Source organism: Leuresthes tenuis, unplaced genomic scaffold (assembly GCF_036924035.1).
Source record: "Leuresthes tenuis unplaced genomic scaffold, fLeuTen1.0.hap1 SCAF_19, whole genome shotgun sequence".
Taxonomy (NCBI): Eukaryota; Metazoa; Chordata; class Actinopteri; order Atheriniformes; family Atherinopsidae; genus Leuresthes; species Leuresthes tenuis.
The window spans coordinates 9,861,768-9,884,308 of NW_027325373.1; the positions used below are offsets into that span (position 1 = coordinate 9,861,768).

Consider the following 22,541-nt stretch of genomic DNA (forward strand, 5'->3'; position numbering starts at 1 on the left):
TATGGTTATATGGTTCCTTTTCTATTCAAATGTCCCACTAAATTGCAATATTCTAATAGCCAACTGGAATGATGAGGGGCATTTCAACACAATTAGTTACTTTTTTCATCTGTGAAAACAACCTATAACTTGTATGGCTGACTCCACATGCCGCACGGCTGCACTAAAATGAACTTTATAACCTGTACTTTCTCTTTGTTCTTGTCAGAAGTGGAGTTTAATGACTCTTCTCGGTGATGTCTTTTGAAGACAGCACACTAAAAAGTCACAATGACAAAGCAGTCTCAAGTACACTTTACACAATCTTTTAAATATGTGTAGAAAGTGTGGACAGCGCAAAGAACACTACCTGTTTTTCACTAAAGGCAAAAAAGGCACAAAGCCATAGGGACTTTACTAACCTTTTAAACCACATCTCTTTTGCTTTTGAAACACATAATTGACAGTTTGATTAGGTCTTCTGCAGCCCAAGGCAATGGCTTAAGGAGAGCCCCATGCATTAGTGCCTTGTTTACACCTCCACAGAAGCTCACTGCCCTGTAAATCTTCTTTGAATCAAATACTTAAAAAAAGGATGTTTAGGATGTAGAGTGAACATTTTGGTGTAAAGATAAATGTATCATACATGCTCACCAAAGGAGAAGGGAAGGAGCAATAAAGTTAAGTTAGTCAAAGCTGATTGTCACTGATAATGTCCATGGTTGAATTTGGATCAATTAGGGTCTGGCAGATGTGCAGAATCATGGATGACCCCAAGGCTTAAAGAACACAATCCAATTTTCCTCAACAAATGTAATACCATTAGGCTGGATAAAAACAGACAACTCACAGGGGAGGAGTCTTTTAAAAACCAGAGAGGTGGATGGGACTCAGATAGATGTAGAAGTCGCTTAGAGGAAACACCCACAAGTGTTTTCCAACAGAGCTAAGGGCTGGGAAATTGGTGATGTTAAAAAGAAAGTCAAACTCCTTAGACAATGAGAGCCTGATAGGTTAAAAAACATAGGGAAAAAAAACTGAAAACCAACTTGACAACTGAAAAGGAGTCCACTGTGGCTGGAAACCGAAGAAGACAAAAAAGTGAGTCTGGAGAATAAGCGGTTACATCAAGCTACAGCATTTTTACAGCAGAAGTTGCGAATAAGGTTCCTTGCAAATTTTTGGCTTAATATCCAATTCATATTTGACTTCAGAAATTGTTGAAGACAAAACAGGGGTCAAAAAGAAAACCAAGGAGGATCTGCCCTCCACTGCACTGAAGCTGACTGTGATCCATCACAGGGGATATGAGGATCTGCAACAAAGAACTCCGTCTTCAGGACATCACCGTCATGTATTTCACTGCCCTGGCTGCCCTGATGATCATCTTAGTGGCTTCTTATCAGGCATCTCCCAATGCTGTCGATGTGTCCAGTTTTAAACCAAGCCCCTCTAGCCCTCTCCCACCACTCCCAATGCCTTTCCATGTGCCCCTTGACCCACGCGGGGAGCTCCAGTTGTCCTGGAAAATCAGCTACACCAACCAGGAGATTTACATGGAGCTGAGGGTAGCTGAGCTCAGACATGGCGTGGTCTTGGGGATGTCTGACCGGGGTGAGCTGACCAATGCTGACCTGGTAGTGCTGTGGGAATCTGGAACAAAAAGCTATTTTGGGGTAAGAAAGTCTGGGATGTGTGTAAGCTGTGCAATGTATTGAGGAATTTTGCATGGTAAAAATTTAAAAAAGTAAGCAACAAGGCTTTCTTCTAAAGAGCATATAAAGTAGGCTTCTAAAGAGAAATTGTAAAAAAGTTGAATTCAATGAATTTCTTTCTCTCAAAGTTTGCTTGTAAAATTCATAAATGCAAAGAAATTACATGAAAGACCTCAAGGAGTGGAGATTTTTCACCATTCCTTATCAGTTTGGGTCTTTGCATAAGCTGCATTCGAATGACTTGTACTTGATGATCCCATAGTAACAAAGGATGTTATCAGCCCCTGCTAATTGGAAATCACTCAAACTGCACTAATAGCTGGAGTTCTTTTGGGAATCATTAGCAGATATTTGCATATCAAAGAAGAATCCTGTGTTAATTAAGATGTATAAAATGCCTCATTTTCCTTTTGTCCCAAAAAATCTTTTTTTTCCCTTAAAATCCAATAAAAATGTCTATGAAACTTGCTTTTATCCTCTATAGACACACACACATTTTTACCAGATTTTAAATGGGAAAAAAAGATTTGAAATGAAAATAAGGCATTTTATTTATCTTAATTAACACAGGATTGTGTTAATAAAAGAGAATAAAGGCAAATTATGGATGTATATATACACATATATACATATATATGATCTGATGCACTACAGTTTCATACCATCGTAAATGTTTGAAAATAATGTCAATTATTTTTTGCAGCTGCAAAAATAGAGATTAAACACATATTTCTACACTGACATCAAATAGTTTATAATAACAATGAAATAATGAAAAAACATACAGCTCGTGTTCCTGGACCAATGAGCACTAAGTATTCAGTCCTGGTTAGCATTTTTAGTATGACTGATCAAGGCGGAATGGAGTAATCAGTCACAATAACAACACAGAAATGTGTGGTTGTTACGGTGAAGGAAGAACTGTAAAAGTCTGAACTTCTGAGTACTTTTATGACCTAATCTTTAAATACACCTGGGGTGCTGTTTTGTCTCAACATTTGGATTCAGCAGATTTACTGCACTAAAAGCTACGAATATTGTAGCAGTTCATCTTCTGACATCAACTAACAAACTTTGGTCTCCGATTGTAAAATCACACCAAATTAAAACATTTCTTTGATCAAACAAAATACATACCAAATGTATCAAATGACAACATGAAAATAGGACATTGCAAAAAGAGTTATCTCTCAGGAAAAGAAACTGAGAATTATCTGTTCTTTGGCTAGCAATTTTGTTATTTTTGTTCACTCTCAAGGAACAACAATTTTCAGCCACAGTAAAGAACAAAGCTCTGACAGCATGTTATTGACAACGTTGTGAGCATACAGGAGAATTTAGCAGACAAAGACCCAGAAATTTGTAGATTTGTCAAAGAGGCTCATGATACCTCTGTTTATTTGCTGTTTCAAATTAGAACCCAATACCATTCTCTACAAACATTAACAAAATGTATGTAGTTGTAATCTAACACAGTCTCACAGTAGTCTCTGAAACTGTCACAAAAGGTCATTTATTGATCTATTCCGTTTTGTGTGTGTGTGTAGATAGTCAAAGACATTATTACAGTATAGTCTCTCTGCAATTCATGAAACTGTCACAGCATATTTACTGGGGTTTGGTTGAGAAAGTCCATGTTTTGAGGATGAAACAGGAAGTTTTTTAAATGATTGTCATCCAGGAAATCTGGGCTTCACCCTGAAAAGTTCATTTAATTTAATTTTCCTTTGCTGCTTAGTTCCACTTTCACTTGCTTTTTGGTTAGGTCCAGACATTCAAAAATTCATTGGAAAAGGTAAGGGAAACATCATGGCTTGCTAGAAATTAAATTTTTCAAGCATAATAGGAATCATGCCTCATCTGGACAAGCAATGGATGTGGTGCAGGTAAAAAAAAACAAAGACGTCGCTCTCATGCCGTGCCACCCACAGTGAAAATGCACAATTTGTGTCAAATCATACAATGAAAAAGATTGTTCTGCTTTGCGTTCATATGGTTTCTTGTTGGACCCACCATGTGATCAAGACCTTAATATGTGGTATATTTCAGTGGGTAGTGACAGGTTATCTTCTGTTTGTCTGTTGTCTGTCAGGATCCAACAGCATCAAAATCCTAACTAACATATTATCTGTAGTTTCAAGACTGAGAACTGTTCACTCAGACATGTGTAAAGGTTGTGTATTCTCTACACAGACAGTTAACGCACAGTGCAGACTGTATATTGCGCTAATTTTTTTGTACTCAGTGTATATACTTTTAAAAAAACTGTAGGCTTTAAAATCTTTGCAGCTTGCATGGAACAGTTATATAAGAGCAACAGAAAGGAAGACAGAAATAAAAACAGGAATCTTAGGTGTTATTCTGGACAGGTATGAATGTGAGAAACATAACAAGTGGCTAGATTGAGCTACTGCAAAGCCTTCTGGCAAAGAACAAGAACATCTTGTTCAGCAGGATGGAAAGGTTTCACAATGCAAACTGCCACAGTTTAACTTAATCTATCTGTTACCGTCACACCATCAAAGTGTTCATTATTACTTAACTTAAAAGTTAAAAACCCACAACAATAGCTTTTATATTCTTTTTCCAGTGTTAGAAAGATACATTTTACCAGTGAAAACATTAAATTATCTTCTTTGTAGCTTACTGATATACTGATACTTTGTTTCCAGTTTTTGTTTTTTTCATTTATTTTGCGAAATAAATTTTGCATCTGCTATTTGTGTTTATCCAAACTAGATTGCACGGTCACACTCCTCTCCTGGCTCTAAAATGAATTTCACACGTGACAGAAGTTATGCTGTAGTCACCCAAGCTACATCTAATACAACATCCCCCACACCTCTTCAAAACTGTAAAGAAGCTGTTAACATTGACCCAAAATCTCAGTTAAGAGAGGGTTATAAAGAATTGCTAGTGTTATTGCATGTGTCTTCTCCTTCAGGATGCATGGAGCGACAGCAAGGGTCACGTATCGCTGGATAGTCAACAAGACTATGAGCTCATTGAGGCCAAACATAGAGCTGACGGATTTTACCTGATCTTCAAAAGACCTTTCGATACCTGTGATCCCAGAGACTACCTCATTGAGGTAGGAAAAGTCCTCATTCAAAAACATGTTTGTCAAATCTGTGCATCAGATAGTGAATTTGATTTTTTTGTTAACAGCATCCTCAATGCTATTACTAATAGAGCACTTGAGTACTTTTTTAAACTGTTGTGTCTAATTACTAAAGCTATGATTTATAAAGCCATTTCTTTCTCTTGAAGCCCATTTGATAATGCCTTTACAGCTAGGATGTCTGCTTCCCTCACGTCTCATTGCTGAAACCTACCTCACACTTCTCGAACGTTAAGGGGGCAAACAGCCACCTGTACAATCCTTTCAGTCTGCTTTTCAAGTTCATGTTCAAAACAGAAGAGTAAGGTTTCAAAAACTCAAATGTATTCAGATCTGTCTGCCTGTCTGTTTAATCTATTCAGGTGTTCATAATTATGAAATCCACTGACACCAACATCTTTGCCGGTACTTTGTCACTCAATGTTGCCATTTGACAACACACCTGATTTACTGTATAAAAAGACAACATTATTTGGGAGTCAAATGTTCAGCCTTCAAGGGACCATAAATTACTTGTGTAAAGATACTCATTTCATAAAATTCCAAAGCAAAAGTTACTACATGGCAACAAACATATATACTGTACTAATTAATAGGAAAGTTGCAATATATGTGCAAGTGCTCAGTTAGAGTTTTTATTTTTTATCTGTACTGTATTCTATTGTAGTATTTTGTCCATATAGAAAATGAATGACTGATTTTCAAAAATGGTTTCAGATTTGGAAACCATTTGGATTTTTTCTTAAAAGATGGGGTTCAAGTTATAATTTCCAATGAAACATTTATTGTAAGGAACATACTTAGCGTGGTACCTCATTATATCTAAGTTTGATACATAAAAATAGTGACTATTACAAAGTCATAAAAGGCTCTCTATGTTTGCCTCAGAAAAGATACACCAGCCAAATAAAAATGAGAAAAGAGATACTCCCTCTGTAGCCATCACTTTCCCCTTTTCTCTTTTATTGTCAGGAGGGAACTGTGCACATCATCTATGGGTTCTTGGATCAACCACTTACCTCTCTTGAAGAACTGAACCTTTCCAGGATCCACACGGGGGTACAGAGAGTGCTGATGCTTCGTCCCGACACACAGTCACCCACCCTGCCTCCAGATGTTCAGACGCTAGATGTTGTGGCACCAAATGTCATCATACCAAACCAAGAGACCACCTACTGGTGTTTCATCCACAAACTGCCTGAGAATATGTCCAAGAACCACATCGTCATGGTATTGAGTTCCTGAAAATGGAAACTCTTAACACTGAGCGTGTTTTTACAGCCAGTAGAATGTATCGGGTGGAGATCATTGCTCATACTAAGAGGAAAGATACATCAAGCTAAATTGATGTTGAACTTAGTTACACTTTGACATGTCAGGTGGGAATATGAATATGATGTCTTACAGAAATTGAAATGCATAAACTCTTTGCTGTCTCTCTGTCTCTGTCAGTATGAATCAGTCATAACTCCAGGTAACGAGGCCATTGTCCATCACATCGAAGTGTTTGAATGTTCGCCGGATATCCACAATGTTCCACAGTACAGCGGCTCCTGTGATGACAAAATGAAGCCAGGAAAGCTCAACTCCTGCCGCCATGTGCTAGCTGCATGGGCTATGGGGGCCGAGGTATGATGGAAAACACGTGTATGACTAACTAACAGAAACAGAGGTGCACCCACAACATAAGATGAAGCAAAACAAACATATAAATAGTCACCTGTTCAAATTCAGATAAGAAGGACCTACAGTAAGTGAAAGAGAGCATAGGGATAGAGCTTGTTTTTGGTCCAGTCCTTGCACCTATTTTAAGAGATTAACAAAAGCTCCCACGCAAGTAATATCCAAGCCCAGAACTGTGTGCTTTAAAATTTTGTAAAGATGCTCCCACACACAGCCCGTCTATAAAGAGACAGTCTGTATGTGGGATGTGCGCTCATGCACACAAAAAATCTAAACTTGCCTATCTGGAAACGCAAATACACCCCCAAAACCTATAAAAGAAAATTGCACATGTATGCACATTAGGAATTAATTGATTTAGGAGGGTGCTCTATAGGATACAAAAAAGGTTTCATCATGGCTACTTGACGGGCTCTAAAAAGATTTTTTTTAGTATTTGACTGATATTCTGCTGCTCCTGTGCAACACTTCTTGGTTTTTAAAGCTGTATATATCACGATTTAAAGAAATCTGCTCTCTGAAAATAAATGAATGAATAAACCAAGCAATGACTTAGAATGTTCTAACCATAATGTGATTGATGATTTGACTCTTTTGATAGATTTGTCGTTAATTGCATTATTATGTAGCAAAATAGAACTTGCAGAAAATGTATTGCATTTCTAACCCTCAAGCATAAGAATTCAGATAAAAATGGACTTGTTAAACATACTCCCTCCCTACACTCCACACTGGCTTCAGTTAACAGGAAGTTATGTTAATCTTCTTTTATCCACTGATGGGTAAATACCTTTAACTTTATGGCGAGCACTAAAGCATTGTGTGAAGAATTTGATTCACTCCATTCCACCCTTTTTCTGGCCCCACGGCAAGATCCAAATGACAAACTCAAAGCTTCGAAATGGTAGTCTGCAAACCAGTGGGTGACATAAGAGAGGCTGAGAAAGCAAGCAGCCTGCTAGCAACATAAAGAAAAGAGGATAGGTAATATTGAAGCTGTCACTGTATTTCTCTGCACTGCTCCCTTGTGTATCGCAAGCCACCCTGGTCTCTCTCCGATTGGATTATCTGCCAGCTAAATAAAAACAAGCAGGATGCCTTCTGTGAGCTGTGAAGACAAGATTAGGTGAGAAATATTCAGGCCTCTTTCATCACCTTCTAATAGTGTTGTTTTATTCTCCTCGGCACTGTATCAGAGGGGAAAACACGGCCTTGCAGAAACAAAAAAAAAAACGAGGGAAACTGAGTGAATGAAGTTTGAAAGAGAGGAGAAACAATCATCTCTGACACTGTGAGAATGCGAAGAGGGACACGTGTTTGTATGTGTAGTGTGTGTGTAGAAGTCTCATAGGGCTTTTTCTGTTACCCTGACTTCCTGGATAAAAGCTTGGAAAAATGCATAACAGTTCTCATCATCCCAGAAGATCCACTCACACTGTATGTTAATCAGTATGTATGTTGTTGTATGTTGATCAGTTTAGTCAATAGGTGAAAGACCTCAAAACATTTTAATGCTTACAAAAGGCTGCACAGTTTTTTGTAGCAGTGTTTATGACTTTTTGCAGTTCTAATTTTAACTCCTGTGAGGTTTTAGAAGTATATCTCAAATCATGCCTCTATCTTTAGTGCTAAAAGGAATCTGACCTTGAGAAAACAGACCAGGGATAAAATTTTACTTTTCATGTTGAATTAAAAAAAAAGAGCAGTCCATAGAGGCAAAAATTATTGTCATTGATAATTTTTCATATCTCTCCACTAGAAGGTCAATTTTTGTCTTCTTTTTGTGATTCTCTTGCAGTGTATTTTAGTCTCCTTCACATTCATATGTATTACGGCAATTCTATTGTCAATATAAAGCCGAATATACAGCAAATAACAGGTTTTGTCATGTGTGTCTTAAATGTGTGCCCTAAATGTGTGCATGCGTGTGTGCTTGTAGGCTTTTTACTATCCCCCTGATGCAGGGCTGGCTATGGGTGGACCAGGCTCTTCGAGGTTCCTTCGTTTGGAAGTCCATTACCACAACCCTCTCCTTATATCTGGTATGTACAATACACACATGAATACTTAACTTGATTCTTTTCATTTCTGCCTTGAAGCCTCAGGCTCATCTTATCAGAGAAAATTAGATAAACTTCCTTAATTTGAAAAAATTTAATGTAATTTTGGTGTTTTTTTTCTAAAAGAATTTAGTTTATAAAAAGCAACAGCGGTGATATACATATTTCCCCCCAGCAGATTTGATTATATTGCAAATTGAATAATTTTTGTCAAATAGGGTCAGCCCTTTGACTTTAATTTTCTCGACATGTTTCATCATCATAATCACCTTTCAATATGCTGATATTTCCTTAGGGATTAGACTTCTTTTACTGTCTTCTTTAAACCACAAATAAATCATAAAACAGTGGCACGTCTGGTGGCTTGGGTCAGATGGAGAGTGCTGATTGCACCTGTGAATTATTTTTTATAATCCTCTCTCCTTAACTGTCAGCAATTTACTGCTCGCACCTGAAATAAATTATTTTTGGTATTGAATGTTTTAAATAGTAAATTTTTTCAGTTTGTAACGTGGAACACATTAACGTCTGAGTGTTCTTCGTAGGTCGGCGGGATTCATCAGGGATACGGCTGCATTACACCCCAAGCCTGAGGCAGTATGATGCAGGAATCATGGAGCTGGGCCTTGTTTACACTCCTGTCATGGCCATCCCTCCTAAACAACCTACTTTCTACCTCAGTGGTTACTGCACATCCAAGTGTACCCAGATTGTACGTATACAGTAACTAATCATTTTTAGATATCATAGTCCAAAAGTTAGGAATCGTCGGCGAACAATTCAGCAGTATGTTTTGTCCCTCGATCACAAGTTTTGCCTGGAGCTTAACAAAACCGAAATAATCCATTTTTGTCTGCCTTTTTGTCTATCTAGGCTTTGCCTCCAAGAGGAATCTTCATATTCGCGTCCCAGCTGCACACCCATCTGGCAGGTCGTGGGGTCAGGACAGTTTTGGTGAAGGGAGGCAAAGAGCTGGAGGTCGTACAGGAAGACCAGCACTTCAGTACACATTACCAGGTGAGAGTCATCAGGGCTCAGTTTAGCAAAAGTCGGAGCAACGATGCACATTTTTCCAATGTGTTTTATCTGGGATTGGTTCGACTTCACATTCTGCTGTATCATGTTTGGCCAGTTACTATTCCCAATGAAAATGCTTCTAGGCGCTTGTTCTGTACCTTCTGAAGTAAAAAACTTCTATTTTATTACAGCAGAAAGATAGAAATGTTTTTTTGTTGTTTTTTTCCCCAAAAGAACAAAGCAAAAAAAAAAAAAAAAGAATCTTTAATAAAAGCTAAAAGTTTTCATGCACAGACTTGATAATGGGTAGTGTACATGTTGTCGACAAAGTGTCAGGTGGGCAAACGAAGCACCACAACACAGCATATTTCCTTGCAAACCGATTCCAAAGAAGAACGATGTAACTTTTTAAAATCCCTCATTTCAGTGGCATATTGATAAGCATGCAAGGATAATGAGGATTTAATCATCAGTTCATTACTGTTTTTCCATACTCTTTACTGACAGTTTTAATATCACAAGAGAAATAATACAGCCTTTCTGTTTTTCTTATACTGAATGAAACTCAATTGTCCAGCATGATGTTATTTGAATAAGAAAAGGGTTAAGACCTGCATATAAAATTGTCTGACCTGTCTGCATCCCACAAAATGATTAAAGTCTTCTATGATAAGCAGCCATAAACAGAGTGTAAGTCATGCAATGATTGAAGACTTCATTGGGCCTCACAGCAGACTAATCTCTAATACCATAGATGCAAAGATGATGTCTGACTGCACCACATCTAAACTGACAAACAGCAACATTAACATGTTGGGAGACTGCGGTCGACATCTGTTGTTCTTAATTTCTGTGAGATATCCAGAGGCAGGTGCATGCACACTCGCAGCAGAGGAAGACATCTGTTAGACTGTCAGATAAAATCTCCTGCTGCAGTGGATATCACACTAATCTGAGTGTACCTGAGTCATGTAGAAATATATGTTGGTCGCAATGCCCAAAATCAAGATGCTGTCAAGAGAGTAATTCATTTTGCATTATGAATTTTGAAGACTAATGATATAGGCCTCAGTTCAAATCACTAAGATAGTTTCTATCTCTAATGTTCTCTAGTTCAAACATATAAATATAAGAACACATAAATCCAGTGCGTTTGGTTTGGTGGACTTTTGCCTTATTGCACTGCATTCATATTTGTCTTCTATTTTATAGACAATCCGAGTTCTAAGGAAAATGGTGAATGTCTTACCTGTAAGTATAAAACTGGTGACTGTGTCCTCAATAGAGACTACTACAGGCAGTGACTAATATTTGGCTTAGTTTTCCACTGCACTGATTTCACTCTCAGACAAAAATGGTAATATTACTTATCTGCAAGCTCAGCTGATCACCTCTGAATGGTACTGTCACAGATTGAATTTTTCTCCCTATTTGCATTTAAAGTAATGAGTCACGTCAATGAGAACGTAGACAGGAGTAGGCTGTAAAAACTGACTGAACACCAGCAGCCAGAGCAAAGCAACATTACTTCTCACAGCAATATGACTTTTAGAAGAAATTCCCTGTCAGTAATCTTAAATTATTGATATTGCGCTTTCTTAAAAGAAGATGATAACAAACTGCTGATGTATTTTTGCTTTATCCTTCAGGGTGACGTCCTCATAACAAAGTGTACTTACAACACAGAGGACAGGAGCAACCCCACAGTGGTGAGCAGCATACTTTGTATTCATTACCATGTTCATATGAATGTGTGTTTCATCAGGATAACCTTGAGTAGTTTTTCTGTAACTCACCTCCCTCCCACTGTATTTCTTTGATTGCTCTGCCTTTGTCTCCTAAGGGAGGTTTTGGCATCATGGAGGAAATGTGCGTCAACTATGTTCACTACTACCCTCGGACTCAGTTGGAGCTCTGTAAGAGCCATGTTGATCCAGGATACCTGCAGAAATACTTCAGCTTCATTAACAGGTAGTACATGCTGCTCCTCTTTCCTTTCCTGAAATCAGCTCTTAGTTTCCTCTTTCCAGCTTCCTTTCTTGCTTCCCCTCTTCCTCATTTAGCATTCAGCTTCGTCTAAATCTTCTGCGAGTAATCAATTTTTGTTTTCTGCCTTCAATTCTCCTTCACTCCGGCCCTCGCTCCAGGGAAGCAGAGTGGGGATTAATCATTTTAATCTCAAAATGCTTTGTCCTTTTAAAGTGAAACCGGGCTCTGATAAGCAATGTTTTTCTGTCTCGTTCTCATTCTGTCTCCCTCTTTTATTGACTTTCCTACAATGTCTCCCTCCAACCTTCAGGTTCCATGGGAATGACCAGTGTGTGTGTGGTGAGGTTAGTGTAACGGAGCAGTACTCTCAGCTGCACTGGGATGACTTTACCGGGGAAGTGCTTGACTCTCTTTATAATACAGCTCCCATATCCATGCACTGCAACCAGTCCACTGCAAGCCTCTTTCCAGTGAGTCCCCAACCATCACACACACATACATGCCACAACAGGCTGCCAAGCCACCAATAAAACCAGCTCAAAAGTGTACATCAGTCGAACAGGGGACTCAGACAGTTGAGCAGACAGCTCGATAACTTGAAAAATAAACACAGACGCACATGCAAGATGTTTGGATCAGAGTGAAAAATCAATAACAAACTGTGCAGCAGCTTTGATCAGAAATGTTGCTCTCTGCTTGATGTGTTAGATTACTTGTGCAAGCACAAACCAAATGCATACCAAGGCATGGGAGTACAGCAGAAGAGCACATGACTTAAACGCTACAAGAATAAACATTTAGATCATCAAGATCTGGAAACAAGTGTTTAATTTAAAAAGTCAGGTGAAATACGTCACAAAGAAGGGAAAACTGGAGAACTAAGGAAGGAGAACCACAAAAAAACTGCCCATATCTGGTCGAAATGATCGTGTCAAAGGGGGGGCGTTACCACTTTTAGTTAAAAGCTCTTTGAAAAAAATGCTTTCAAGACCCCCGATATAAAGCACTGCAGGCAACCTTTCTATACACTGGCATGTATTCCACTGAAGGTGGTACCACTGAAAGGCATTCAAGACATTTAAAGGGAGAATCCGTAATGAGAGGAAAAGCTCAAAGTAATTCAGCAGTTAAGTTTGTGGTCAGACTCCCACTGATTTGGTCTTTCAACTGCCAGTCGTCTGTATGAAGAACAGTAGATGTTTTTTGTCACTTGGAAGCTTTGCAGGAGATAGTAAGCAAAGCAGCAACTGTAGATTTGAGCTTATGCAACAAACAGCTTGAAGCTGAAAGCCTCAAACTCGCAGCAGGCCACCATCTACCGCAGCAGCACAGAGAAAAGCACTGCACACAACCAAGCACCACTAAAGCGAATAGGGATAAAAAAGGAATAAGCTTGAAAACACACGTAAAAAATACAATTAAAAATTAATCTTGACTGATGGATCAAGTGATTAACAGGATCAAATGATGTTGACCTAAATCAGTGTTAACATTAGGGCTCCAGACTGAAACTTTTACAACACAGGCTCCAAAGCGTCATGAAGCTGCTTCCCAAGATATGCTCTAACTAAATATCCCCTGGTGTCATGTCTCAGAATTATCGGATGCAAAACACTAAATAATTGGGTTTTTCACAGTTTATCATTATTCTAACACTTCACACAGGGCAGATCAACTCTCTTTACGGTACCTCAGTTTACCATCTATTTTTAGTTTTAAAGCTGTGTGCTGTATAAAATGTGCTCACGACCACAGAAATGGGTGCTTTCTTGAAGATGCATGACGCACTGTTGGGTGATTGCTACACAGTTACACAGTTACAAAACTTTCTGTTTAAAGGTCAGCATCTGATGTCAGAAACGTATTTTTTGCTTCCCCAGGGAGAGTGGGAGAAACAGTCTATACCAGCAGTGACCTCCATCCTTGAGAAACCTCGCTACCCCTGCAAAGGAGGTGTGGTCCCCACCAGCTAACTCCACAGGACGTTTCAAGCCAGCGAGCAGGCGCTGAAGCTTTTGAAGTTTAAAGAGGTTCCTGTGATGTTGCTCTGTATGCCTTAGTTTTGTCTCCATGTTGGGTGCCTAATGGCTTCCGCTTGTTGTTGTAAATATACGCTTCCAAAAACACCCACAGTCTATGTCGTTATTAAGCTAATAACAGTCCTGATCGTGTCATATCGGAAAAAAGAGGGAGATGGACATCATGTATGACACTGTTGTGGTTTGCAAGTACCAAACAAAAATATGTGCTTCCATAAAAAAAAAAAAAAAAAAAAAAACTGTACAGGAGGACAAACGTGTTTTTGTTTCCATTTTATTCTCAGTGTTACTGCTGTTTCTAACCGACAACATTCCTACAAGACATGTGAATTATCAAATAATTACAGTCTATAGGAAAGAGCCCTTAAATGCCTGAAGTAAATTCAGAGGCACCATAATAATTGTAAACATTACATGTGTTATTGTAAAATTCTATAATTTCACCCTCTCCTCTCCTTTTGCTACACTTCTCCGTCTTTCCTTGAAAATGTTACTGTGAATAATAAAAGCCACTTCAAGTTAAATAGAATTTATCAATACGCAAATTGCTTTGGACAGGAGACACAAACCTGGATTAACAATAATTTTGTCATTTTCCTTTGAAGTCCAAACAGATCAGTTAGGATTTTTGCTTGAAAGCTCAACATGAAGAAACTGAATCTCTTTGCATATTCAAATTAATTTCAACTGTCACCAAGACATTTGCAGTTTTATTCACATCACATGTTGAAAAGAAGGGAAATTATACAAACTGTGTTAGGAAAAGACAAAAAACCCCTGGGCTCATTATGGTAGTAGTATTTTATAAGCGAGCTTCACATTTCCCATATAAATCTTGTTGTTAACCTGAGTCACACATGAGAACAGCCGTTTCAATGATTAATAGCCTTCTGGGCAGAATCAATCCGTCCTTCCACATTAGTTAACATTTTGTGCTCAACATGCAGCAGCAAAGATCAGAGAGGTGAGTAGGAGCACGATATGCAAATGGCTGCTTTCGTTTAGGCATCCTCGTTTTTGGCTGCTGTTCATTTGATGTGCGAGATGAAGTTTGGCTTTTTGTAGTGTATTTTGTGTAAGTCTTAGACAATTTTATAAAAAGTGTAAACTAATAATCAGACTGTCGATAGTCATGTAGACACAAAGAATAATTACTGTGCACACCAGCACCGCCATCGAAAACATGAGCCAATTTTCCATATGCACAATTTTACTCTTAAAAAGCTGAAAGCATTCATTCTCATTTTTAATGGCATAACTATTACAATAAAGTCGTGCCATGCTCATTATCTAGAGATTTTAAATTGGGTTATTGTGGCTATGCTGCATGCAGAAGTCATTTAGGAGGAATGATGCTCCTTGCTGCTTTACTGTGAGGCAGAAACACAATTTATTGATTCCAATTTAACTAATAAAAGGCTAAATGAGCCCATACCAATGTTTAAACTTGTGAATAGTATTATTGTGTTAAAGGTATTTGTTAACGACCCAACCTTGAAGAACTGACTGTGAAAACAAAAGTGACTGCAGGCTAATCGTGGAGACAAAAAAGATTTGCCCATGCTGGTTGCAATCTAACAACTGATCCTCTTCCGCCGTCATTTTCCTGCAATATTTTTACGCCAGATGCCCCTCCGTCTCTCATAAACACTGTGGCTGTCATCCTCAGACTCAGTTTGCAGTCAAACGGGTTAAATTCCTGTTTGTCAGCGACTAACTTTGATCGAGGGGGGCACAGTCAATCTGATTAAATTAAAAGCAAGACTGTAAATCCTGACTAGGATTTTTCTTTGTCAACTTCCTGTTGGTGGCTCCATCTCCAAAATCAGTTTATCTGTGCCAATTTAAGTAAGATGTGGTGGTGGTCACATGAATTACGTTGGCATGACAAGCTGAGAGCTCCTTTGAACCTCTTACTTTGTTACCAGAAAGATGAATTCTTTGTTTAAGACAGCAACATCAACATTAACAGAGCAAAACAGTGGTCAAAAGCTGGAAAGGCTTTTATGCACCCTCAAAAGGAGGTTTGTAGTCTGTGCATTGATGCTGATATATGGTCTTACGTTTGGTTTGTCATCTTTTTAAGCAAATAAATAGTTTAGCAAAAAAAAAAAAAAAAAAAGATACATCTAAATCCAGGGTAACTCTTAATTGTTCTTGGTTGTCCTTTGTGAAAATTGAGTCGATTTTTTTGTTTTCCCCATTTCTTTGTTCTTCTTTTTGATATAATATGACAGAAATTTAATTCACAGAACACTTTGAAATCATGTTCATCCAAAAAAAATCCAACAACAATTCTTTGTGCAAAAGCTAACCTCACTCACAAGAGCGCTCAAGGAGCAGACATTAAACTTGGCAACGAGAACCAGGGGACAGAGCATTTTACCATTTCTTCTTAGGGGATAACACAGATACCGGTGGCAGATGGAAAGGAAAAAAAAAAAGAAAAATAGAAATAGAGAAAAGGTAGAAACACTCTGGGTGCTAAAGCAGTTTTGCTACCTCGCTTCAAATAAAGTGTACAGAGTACCACGGACTGGGAATCTACAGCATGGCATTTACTTTGGATAAACACGCACTCATGCATCTGTTATCTCTTTTTATTTTAGCCCTTTTAACAGTTCTTTTGTTACAAAGGCAACAACTACCTGTGCTTTAAATAGAAAACAGTACCATTCACACACTCACACATACACACACCTATGATCACAGTCATGGATTCCATCCAAAGGTTCACTGCTAAGTTGGGGCACGACTTCCAGAGTTAACGGTCAGGTCAGAATATACACTGCTTTTAGAGGAAGACAAAGAAAATAAATCATACATGCAGACGTTAAAAACTCTCATAACATGGGTTAATTATTAATTAAGATGCCCTAATAAATCAGCTAGGTTTGGCTCCTCATGGTTTGACGTAAACATGGATTGTTCGGGTTAGCTATTTTGGCTAAAATTAGCTTTTAAAATAAGTTTTTCTTTTCTTTTTTGTTTATACAGGCGTATAACTACAGTAACAATCTCTTGAGAACACACGTTGACAAAACATTCATACCAAATTATGGTCTCTTTGATTTTAGACCGTCTTGAACAGGCTATGTTAAACATAGCATAGTTTTCATACTTCAGCCCCATCAACTGACACAAAGCATTTCAAACACTTATTTTTCAGAGAGATGTATAGGAACAGAACTTGCATATTTAAGTACCAAATCTCTCCAACTTTCATTTTGTTCTCTAAACGGAGTTTTTGCATGTGTGGTCTTCTCAGTCATAGATGCCTTTGACGCGTTTATTCTCAGGGTCAAACGGAGATTTGAGGTGTGCCTTGGCCTTGTATCTCTCTCCCATCCTCTCCATGGTGAACTCACCGCTTTTAATGAAATCTGCACTTACCTGAAAAATGAAATAGAGAAGCAAAAATAAGTAAAAATAAAAAGTTACATGAACAAAAATAAAATTTAAATAAAAACTAGGTAAACAAGCAAGGAAAAAAAAAAAAAAAAAAAGAGCGACTATAAATTCTGGGAGAAGAAGAAACGATTTAGATTAAATCAAACTCTGTGTTCTCAACTGGCTGAGCTCTCCAGGATGGACGATTTAAAAGCCTCTGCAACAACAAGAAGAGAATGGCTCAGGAGTTATAAAATGCAGGAAGCAATTAAGTCACTCGTGAGTCAGTGTCAGCTCCTCTGACACACAAAAAGCTAATATTCACTGAATGACTGCCTTTTCCCTCCCTGCAGCAATCCCACTGATCTGACACTCCGTCTCTCTTTCATTCACACACTAACACATTCACACAGTTGTTTCCATCACTGCAGACGACTGTTACACCCATTCCCCAAGTAAATCTTAAACTAAATCTTCATGCACAAATTGTATGATTTTCAATTGGGAGGATATATATATATATATATATATATATATATATATATATATATATATATATATATATAACTACACACACACATGTGCTTTTTGTCTACCAAACTGAGGTAGGTCCCCAACAATGAAACTTTAAACAAATTTAGATAATGTCCCCGCAAGAACAGTTGTCATCACATGAACATAACAGCTTTAGTTCGATCAGAGCTTAAGTTAAAATTTCAATACAATGAAACTTATTGAGGGGAAAAAAACCCACAATTGTCTAAATCTAAGACCAAAACCCAACAGCAACCCATGAAAGTTTACCTTCTAGCATGCTTCGTAGCTCCCTAATTTTAAGGTTTTTTTGGTTGGTCAAATAAAAGTAAGTTTGTTCTCATCAAAATTTAAAGTGAAAAACTGAGAAGTTCCATGTAATAAACAGTTAAAGATCTTTGTTATCCAATTTGAAAGGTGTCAGAAATCATGAACAACACCCAAAAAAGAAAGTATTGTTACATTTAGTATGTTTGGGATTGCACGCAAGCTGTGGGTGTTTTCACTTTAGGTCTCTTTATCACGATTTCCTAAAGATACTTTGCCTTCTGAAAAGCTGCAACTGTAACTAAGACTTTAGTTACAATAAGATGCCTGTCTGGACAAAGGTTAACTAAAATAATATAATTCTTTTTTTTAAATTTAAAAAAGGGAAAAAAAGTTTTCGCCTTGATTTTATTGTTACATTTGAAAAGCACATAACTTTAAATGTAATTCACATTCAAAGAGAGACAACCCCAAAAAAAGCTGCCAAAACAACATTATAGCACGACTTGTGCTTGAATTGTGGAGGCCTGCTTTCTTTCTCTTTCTCCTCCTCAGCTCACAACACAGGTGAAGGGAGTGAGAGAGTTCTGTCCAACGGATTTTTAACAACATACTCATTTCCATAGAAACTAGTTTTCTGCAGAGTACTACATGACCAGAAGAGGAAAGAACAGAGTGAGAGCAAGCTGAAAAAATATTATCAGTGATTCGAAACTGAAAATGGCACGAGTGTACAGATAGAAGAGAGAAAGAGGAAAACAAAATACTCAAGGTGAGAGGAGGCATGTAGAGAGGCCGATACATGTGTCACTTCACATGTTGTGTGTGTGGGAGAGAATGCACACAGGCACGTCAGGACCAACTGGTTTCTTGTCAGTCAGGATTACAGAAAGCACCCCCTGGATTTACACCTGCGTGTGTGTTTGCATCCATGTCCGTGTGTGTGTGTGTGTGTGTGTGTGTGTGTGTGTGTGTGTGCATGCATTTCTGAAAAGAGGAGCGTGACAAATTCATAGCTCCATGAACTTCGTTCTGATGGTCACAACTCCTGGACGGCCATTGAATAAATGAGCATACACAAAAAGGCGCACAAACTGTGACGCACGCAGACGTGTCTCCATCTTTTCAGAGGACACTACATTGACTTACATTAATTCATGAGTACCCAACTCCAAACAAAAACTTAAATCTCCAACGAGTAACTCACAGATTTAGGATTTGTTTGCTTATATGGGACTGGGATATTGTCCCAAGATAAATGAAGGTCACTAAAATCTAATTGTGTAATTGCGGATATTTACACCAGAGGAACCGGAGGATTTGAGTAACAGCTGCTGAGACCGATTCACACACAACTAACATATTTTCTCTCAGGGAAAATTCAATCGTCTAGTTTACCTCTCAAATGGTTTATACCTTTACATCTACATTTACATTTACCCTGGAGGCCAAGAAATAAAGGCTTTAGTTGACAGCCAGAATTAAATTAAGTTTTTGAAAACCCCACAAGTAAAATCATCAATAGTAACATTAGCCCGAATACCGAGATGCAAATGATCCAGCCCTGAACAACAAAAAGGACAATGTTGGGTGCAGGTCTTTGTACGTATATGAAATTCTTACCACTCCTCCATCAGGGTTGCGGATGTATCCATAACCTAGAGTTTTGTCGATAAAATAGCCATACTCAGCACGCCGTAGGTGGCCAACAGGAACGCCATTGCGGAAAATGGCCTCCAGACCAAACATTGGTACTTTCCTGGTGGAGAAGAGGTTAAAAGGAAATTTTAATAAATGGAATTTATAGTTTCAGTCATAAAATTAGAAAGTTTTCTACTAGGTTGACCAGGATCAATCAGGTAAATAAAACTAAATCATGCAAAAATTAAGAGAAGAACATTAAACGGGACATTGTTTTTTAAAAAAAGCAACTAAACATAAATTAAAGATAAATGCAATTAGTACCCAGATATGCATGATCAATGTCATCTGAAATGGGATAAAATTGTGAAGAGTACTTTCCTTCAGAAAAGGCACTCAACATATATCAAATCCTTCATACTCTGATACATACAATAAATACTTATTGAAATAATTATTATTATTGAAATAAAGCCTCATGAAAGGGGCTCGACTGACTCCTCAATGGTGAAGCAAACGATGCGCCTCTTTAATCCCTCCTGTTTCTGTTTCTCAAGTCTGTCACGACCCTGGAATGGGATGGAGCTCTTCAGTTTGCAGGTGAAGGCAAGCCCCGCCTCCAAGGGTGTGTCATCAGGCCGTAGGTCGGCGTGCCAGTGTCTGTACCCTAATGTAAAATAAAAGCAAGAAACAATAAAAATCTATAATAAAAATAATTTCAAGTTTCAGACAGAATAAAGAAAAAAAAAACTCAACTCTTCAACCAATCTTGCATTAGAAGAAATGCAAGATATAAATCCGTTGTTTACTTTTTTTTTTTTTAAACATTGAATCTGTACCTGAGTTGGACTGATGCTAAGGTAAGTAGCTTAACATTACCTTTCTCTATGCTGAGTGAGTCAATAGCTCTGTAGCCTGAGTTGATGATGCCGTGCTTTGCACCAGCAGCCATGACAGCCTGATAGACTGGAAGACAAGAATCTTTGGGAATGTGCAGCTCCCAGCCAAGCTCTCCCACGAATGACAGACGCATTGCTCGCACCTGGATGAGAGAGAAATAAGAAAGGAGGCTTATAGAGACAAACGTATACAGAGGACCAACACCACTCTGCTAGGGCAAGAGAAGGAAGAAAACCAAAGTACACAAATATAAAGGACAAGGTTTGAAATGAGAAAAGCCAAAGCAGATTTTAACCTGAAAGATATTCACTGTAATTTTGGGTTTTTGAACGTTGGTCAAGTAACATTTTATTCCCCACCTCCACTGTAGAGACTTTGTTAAATGCAGAGAACAGCATTAAATAGGCCAAAGAGCTCAATTCTGCCACAACTTCAGGAGAACCTCAATTTAACACACATAAACTCGACTCCACTCAGTCTTTCTGACTAGAATTAAAGACGCACACTAATCTCCTTAAAATACTAAAAGCTACTTTAATAAACTACACAGAAGCAGTGGAAAAATGACCCGTTCATAATAGGGGGACAAATGAGGAGAACTGGGCAGCACGTCTCTTGCCACTTCATCTTTGCAGGCATAATACTTTCCAAGCATGTCGCAGTAACACACTCAGCAAGGTTGGGGGTGTTACCTCCCAACCTAGACACCCAAGTCCCAAACCAATGCCCCACAATGCTTTCAAAAGTCCTTTAAGATTTATTCAAATACATGGATAGTGTTAGTAAAAAGGGATTTTCTATTCTCTCTACATTTCATGTCAACATTTACACTGCACAAAACAACATGCTCGGGATGTGTTGCCATCTCACAGTTTCAATCATGGATTATGACTCTACTTTCTGGAGATGTAGACCAGCGTACCTTTCTATGAGTTCCTGGTGAGACTGGGCAGGACACTGACAGACAGATCACCTGCCAAGTGCATTTTTTTCTCAAAGGCACTTTCCAAGAACAACTTTCCCTTTGGTTCTCTGTGACAAACTATATTTGTTCATTTTTTTTCCAGCATTAAAATAATATGCATAAGCAAGTATTTTTTTTGTGTTTGGTTATTTTGAAATATCAATAACAATTTCAAATATCTCTCACTCCACATCAGTAACAGAAATAGCATGAGAATAATGCCAGTGTTGGTAAATGCCTTCAGTTGTCAGGACGCAAATAAAGCTAATGGAAAGAGGAGCGTGACAGAGAAGAAGCATTGGGTGAGTAAATTAGTAAGAAGATATGGAAGGGAGTAGAAAATGAGGAGAGGCAACTTTCACAGCAGTTTCCCCGGTGGGCAAAATGACAGCAAGGCCATCTGTCCAATCAGGGATCACTCTGGGTCCCATATGTACATTGTGAAGCCCCAGAGAGGACAGTACATGTATGCCTGCGCTTATTTGCAACACACACCCGAGGCACACATGACTCATGCGCAATGGCACTCATACACTTACACGGCATAAACAAACAGACACACATACAAGAACACAAACAAACATGAACGCATATGAGCTAATGTGAACGCCGGCACAGATGATAAATAATGGGAATAGAAAGAGACAGAGAGAGACTAATGAGCTACGAGGAGTGCAGAGGGCAGGAAGGGCTCTGCTCTCGCAGCAGTGCAGCCATTAAAATGTCACCCAGACAAGGCCAACCACCAGCTGGAGCACACCACAAGCGAAACATTTGCACACATGCAAAAACACTCCTGCAGAGCTGCGAGAAGATGTTGAATGCAATCGCCATGGTGCTGCATAATTCACACAAGAGTAACTAAGACAGAACTAGGGTGTGTGAACATATGTGTCGCAGCAAGTGTCCGTACAGCATGCTCTTCTTTGTTGGAGGTCAGAGACACTCGGTCGAGGCAGGAGGATGAGATCATAAATGGAAATGTATGACTTCCCCAGTTAAGATCAGCAGTGTATTCAGTTCTTATTCTTACCAGCAAGGCAGGTTGTGGAAGGAAGAGGTTGAAGGTGAAAAGAGGGAGGGGGAAATTTGGACAGACGTAACATGTTGTGTGCATTCGTGTTGTCACCTGATGTCCTGCTGCCTGGACAACTTTGTGGGTAGAGAAGGGGAAGGCTTCATTGCTCAGGTCTGTGTCCAAAACCTCCTGCAATACCTCTCGGCTGTAAATGCAGAGGAAAA

The 22,541-nt window shown here is 38.6% G+C and overlaps 2 protein-coding genes across 2 annotated transcripts in view; one reads left to right on the plus strand and one right to left on the minus strand.

The window, feature by feature from the left end:
- The first annotated feature begins 545 nt into the window (after window positions 1–545).
- Window positions 546–13,789, plus strand: dbh (dopamine beta-hydroxylase (dopamine beta-monooxygenase)). The gene is made up of 12 exons (XM_072371926.1): window positions 546–1,655; window positions 4,639–4,785; window positions 5,788–6,045; window positions 6,268–6,444; window positions 8,438–8,540; window positions 9,104–9,270; window positions 9,432–9,575; window positions 10,788–10,826; window positions 11,225–11,284; window positions 11,419–11,546; window positions 11,875–12,034; window positions 13,445–13,789. Exons 1-12 carry the CDS (start codon window positions 1,287–1,289, stop codon window positions 13,535–13,537), a joined length of 1,845 nt encoding a protein of 614 aa, XP_072228027.1. The 5' UTR covers window positions 546–1,286; the 3' UTR covers window positions 13,538–13,789.
- A 501-nt stretch (window positions 13,790–14,290) lies between these two features.
- Window positions 14,291–22,541, minus strand: part of sardh (sarcosine dehydrogenase) — a 36,421-nt gene continuing 28,170 nt past the window's right edge. The window contains exons 18-22 of the mRNA XM_072371851.1: window positions 22,429–22,522; window positions 20,315–20,477; window positions 19,934–20,102; window positions 19,418–19,553; window positions 14,291–16,996 (exon numbers count right to left, since the gene is read on the minus strand). Of these exons, the coding sequence (XP_072227952.1) occupies window positions 16,868–16,996; window positions 19,418–19,553; window positions 19,934–20,102; window positions 20,315–20,477; window positions 22,429–22,522 (691 nt within the window). The 3' untranslated portion in view covers window positions 14,291–16,867. The remainder of the gene's footprint in view (window positions 16,997–19,417; window positions 19,554–19,933; window positions 20,103–20,314; window positions 20,478–22,428; window positions 22,523–22,541) is intronic.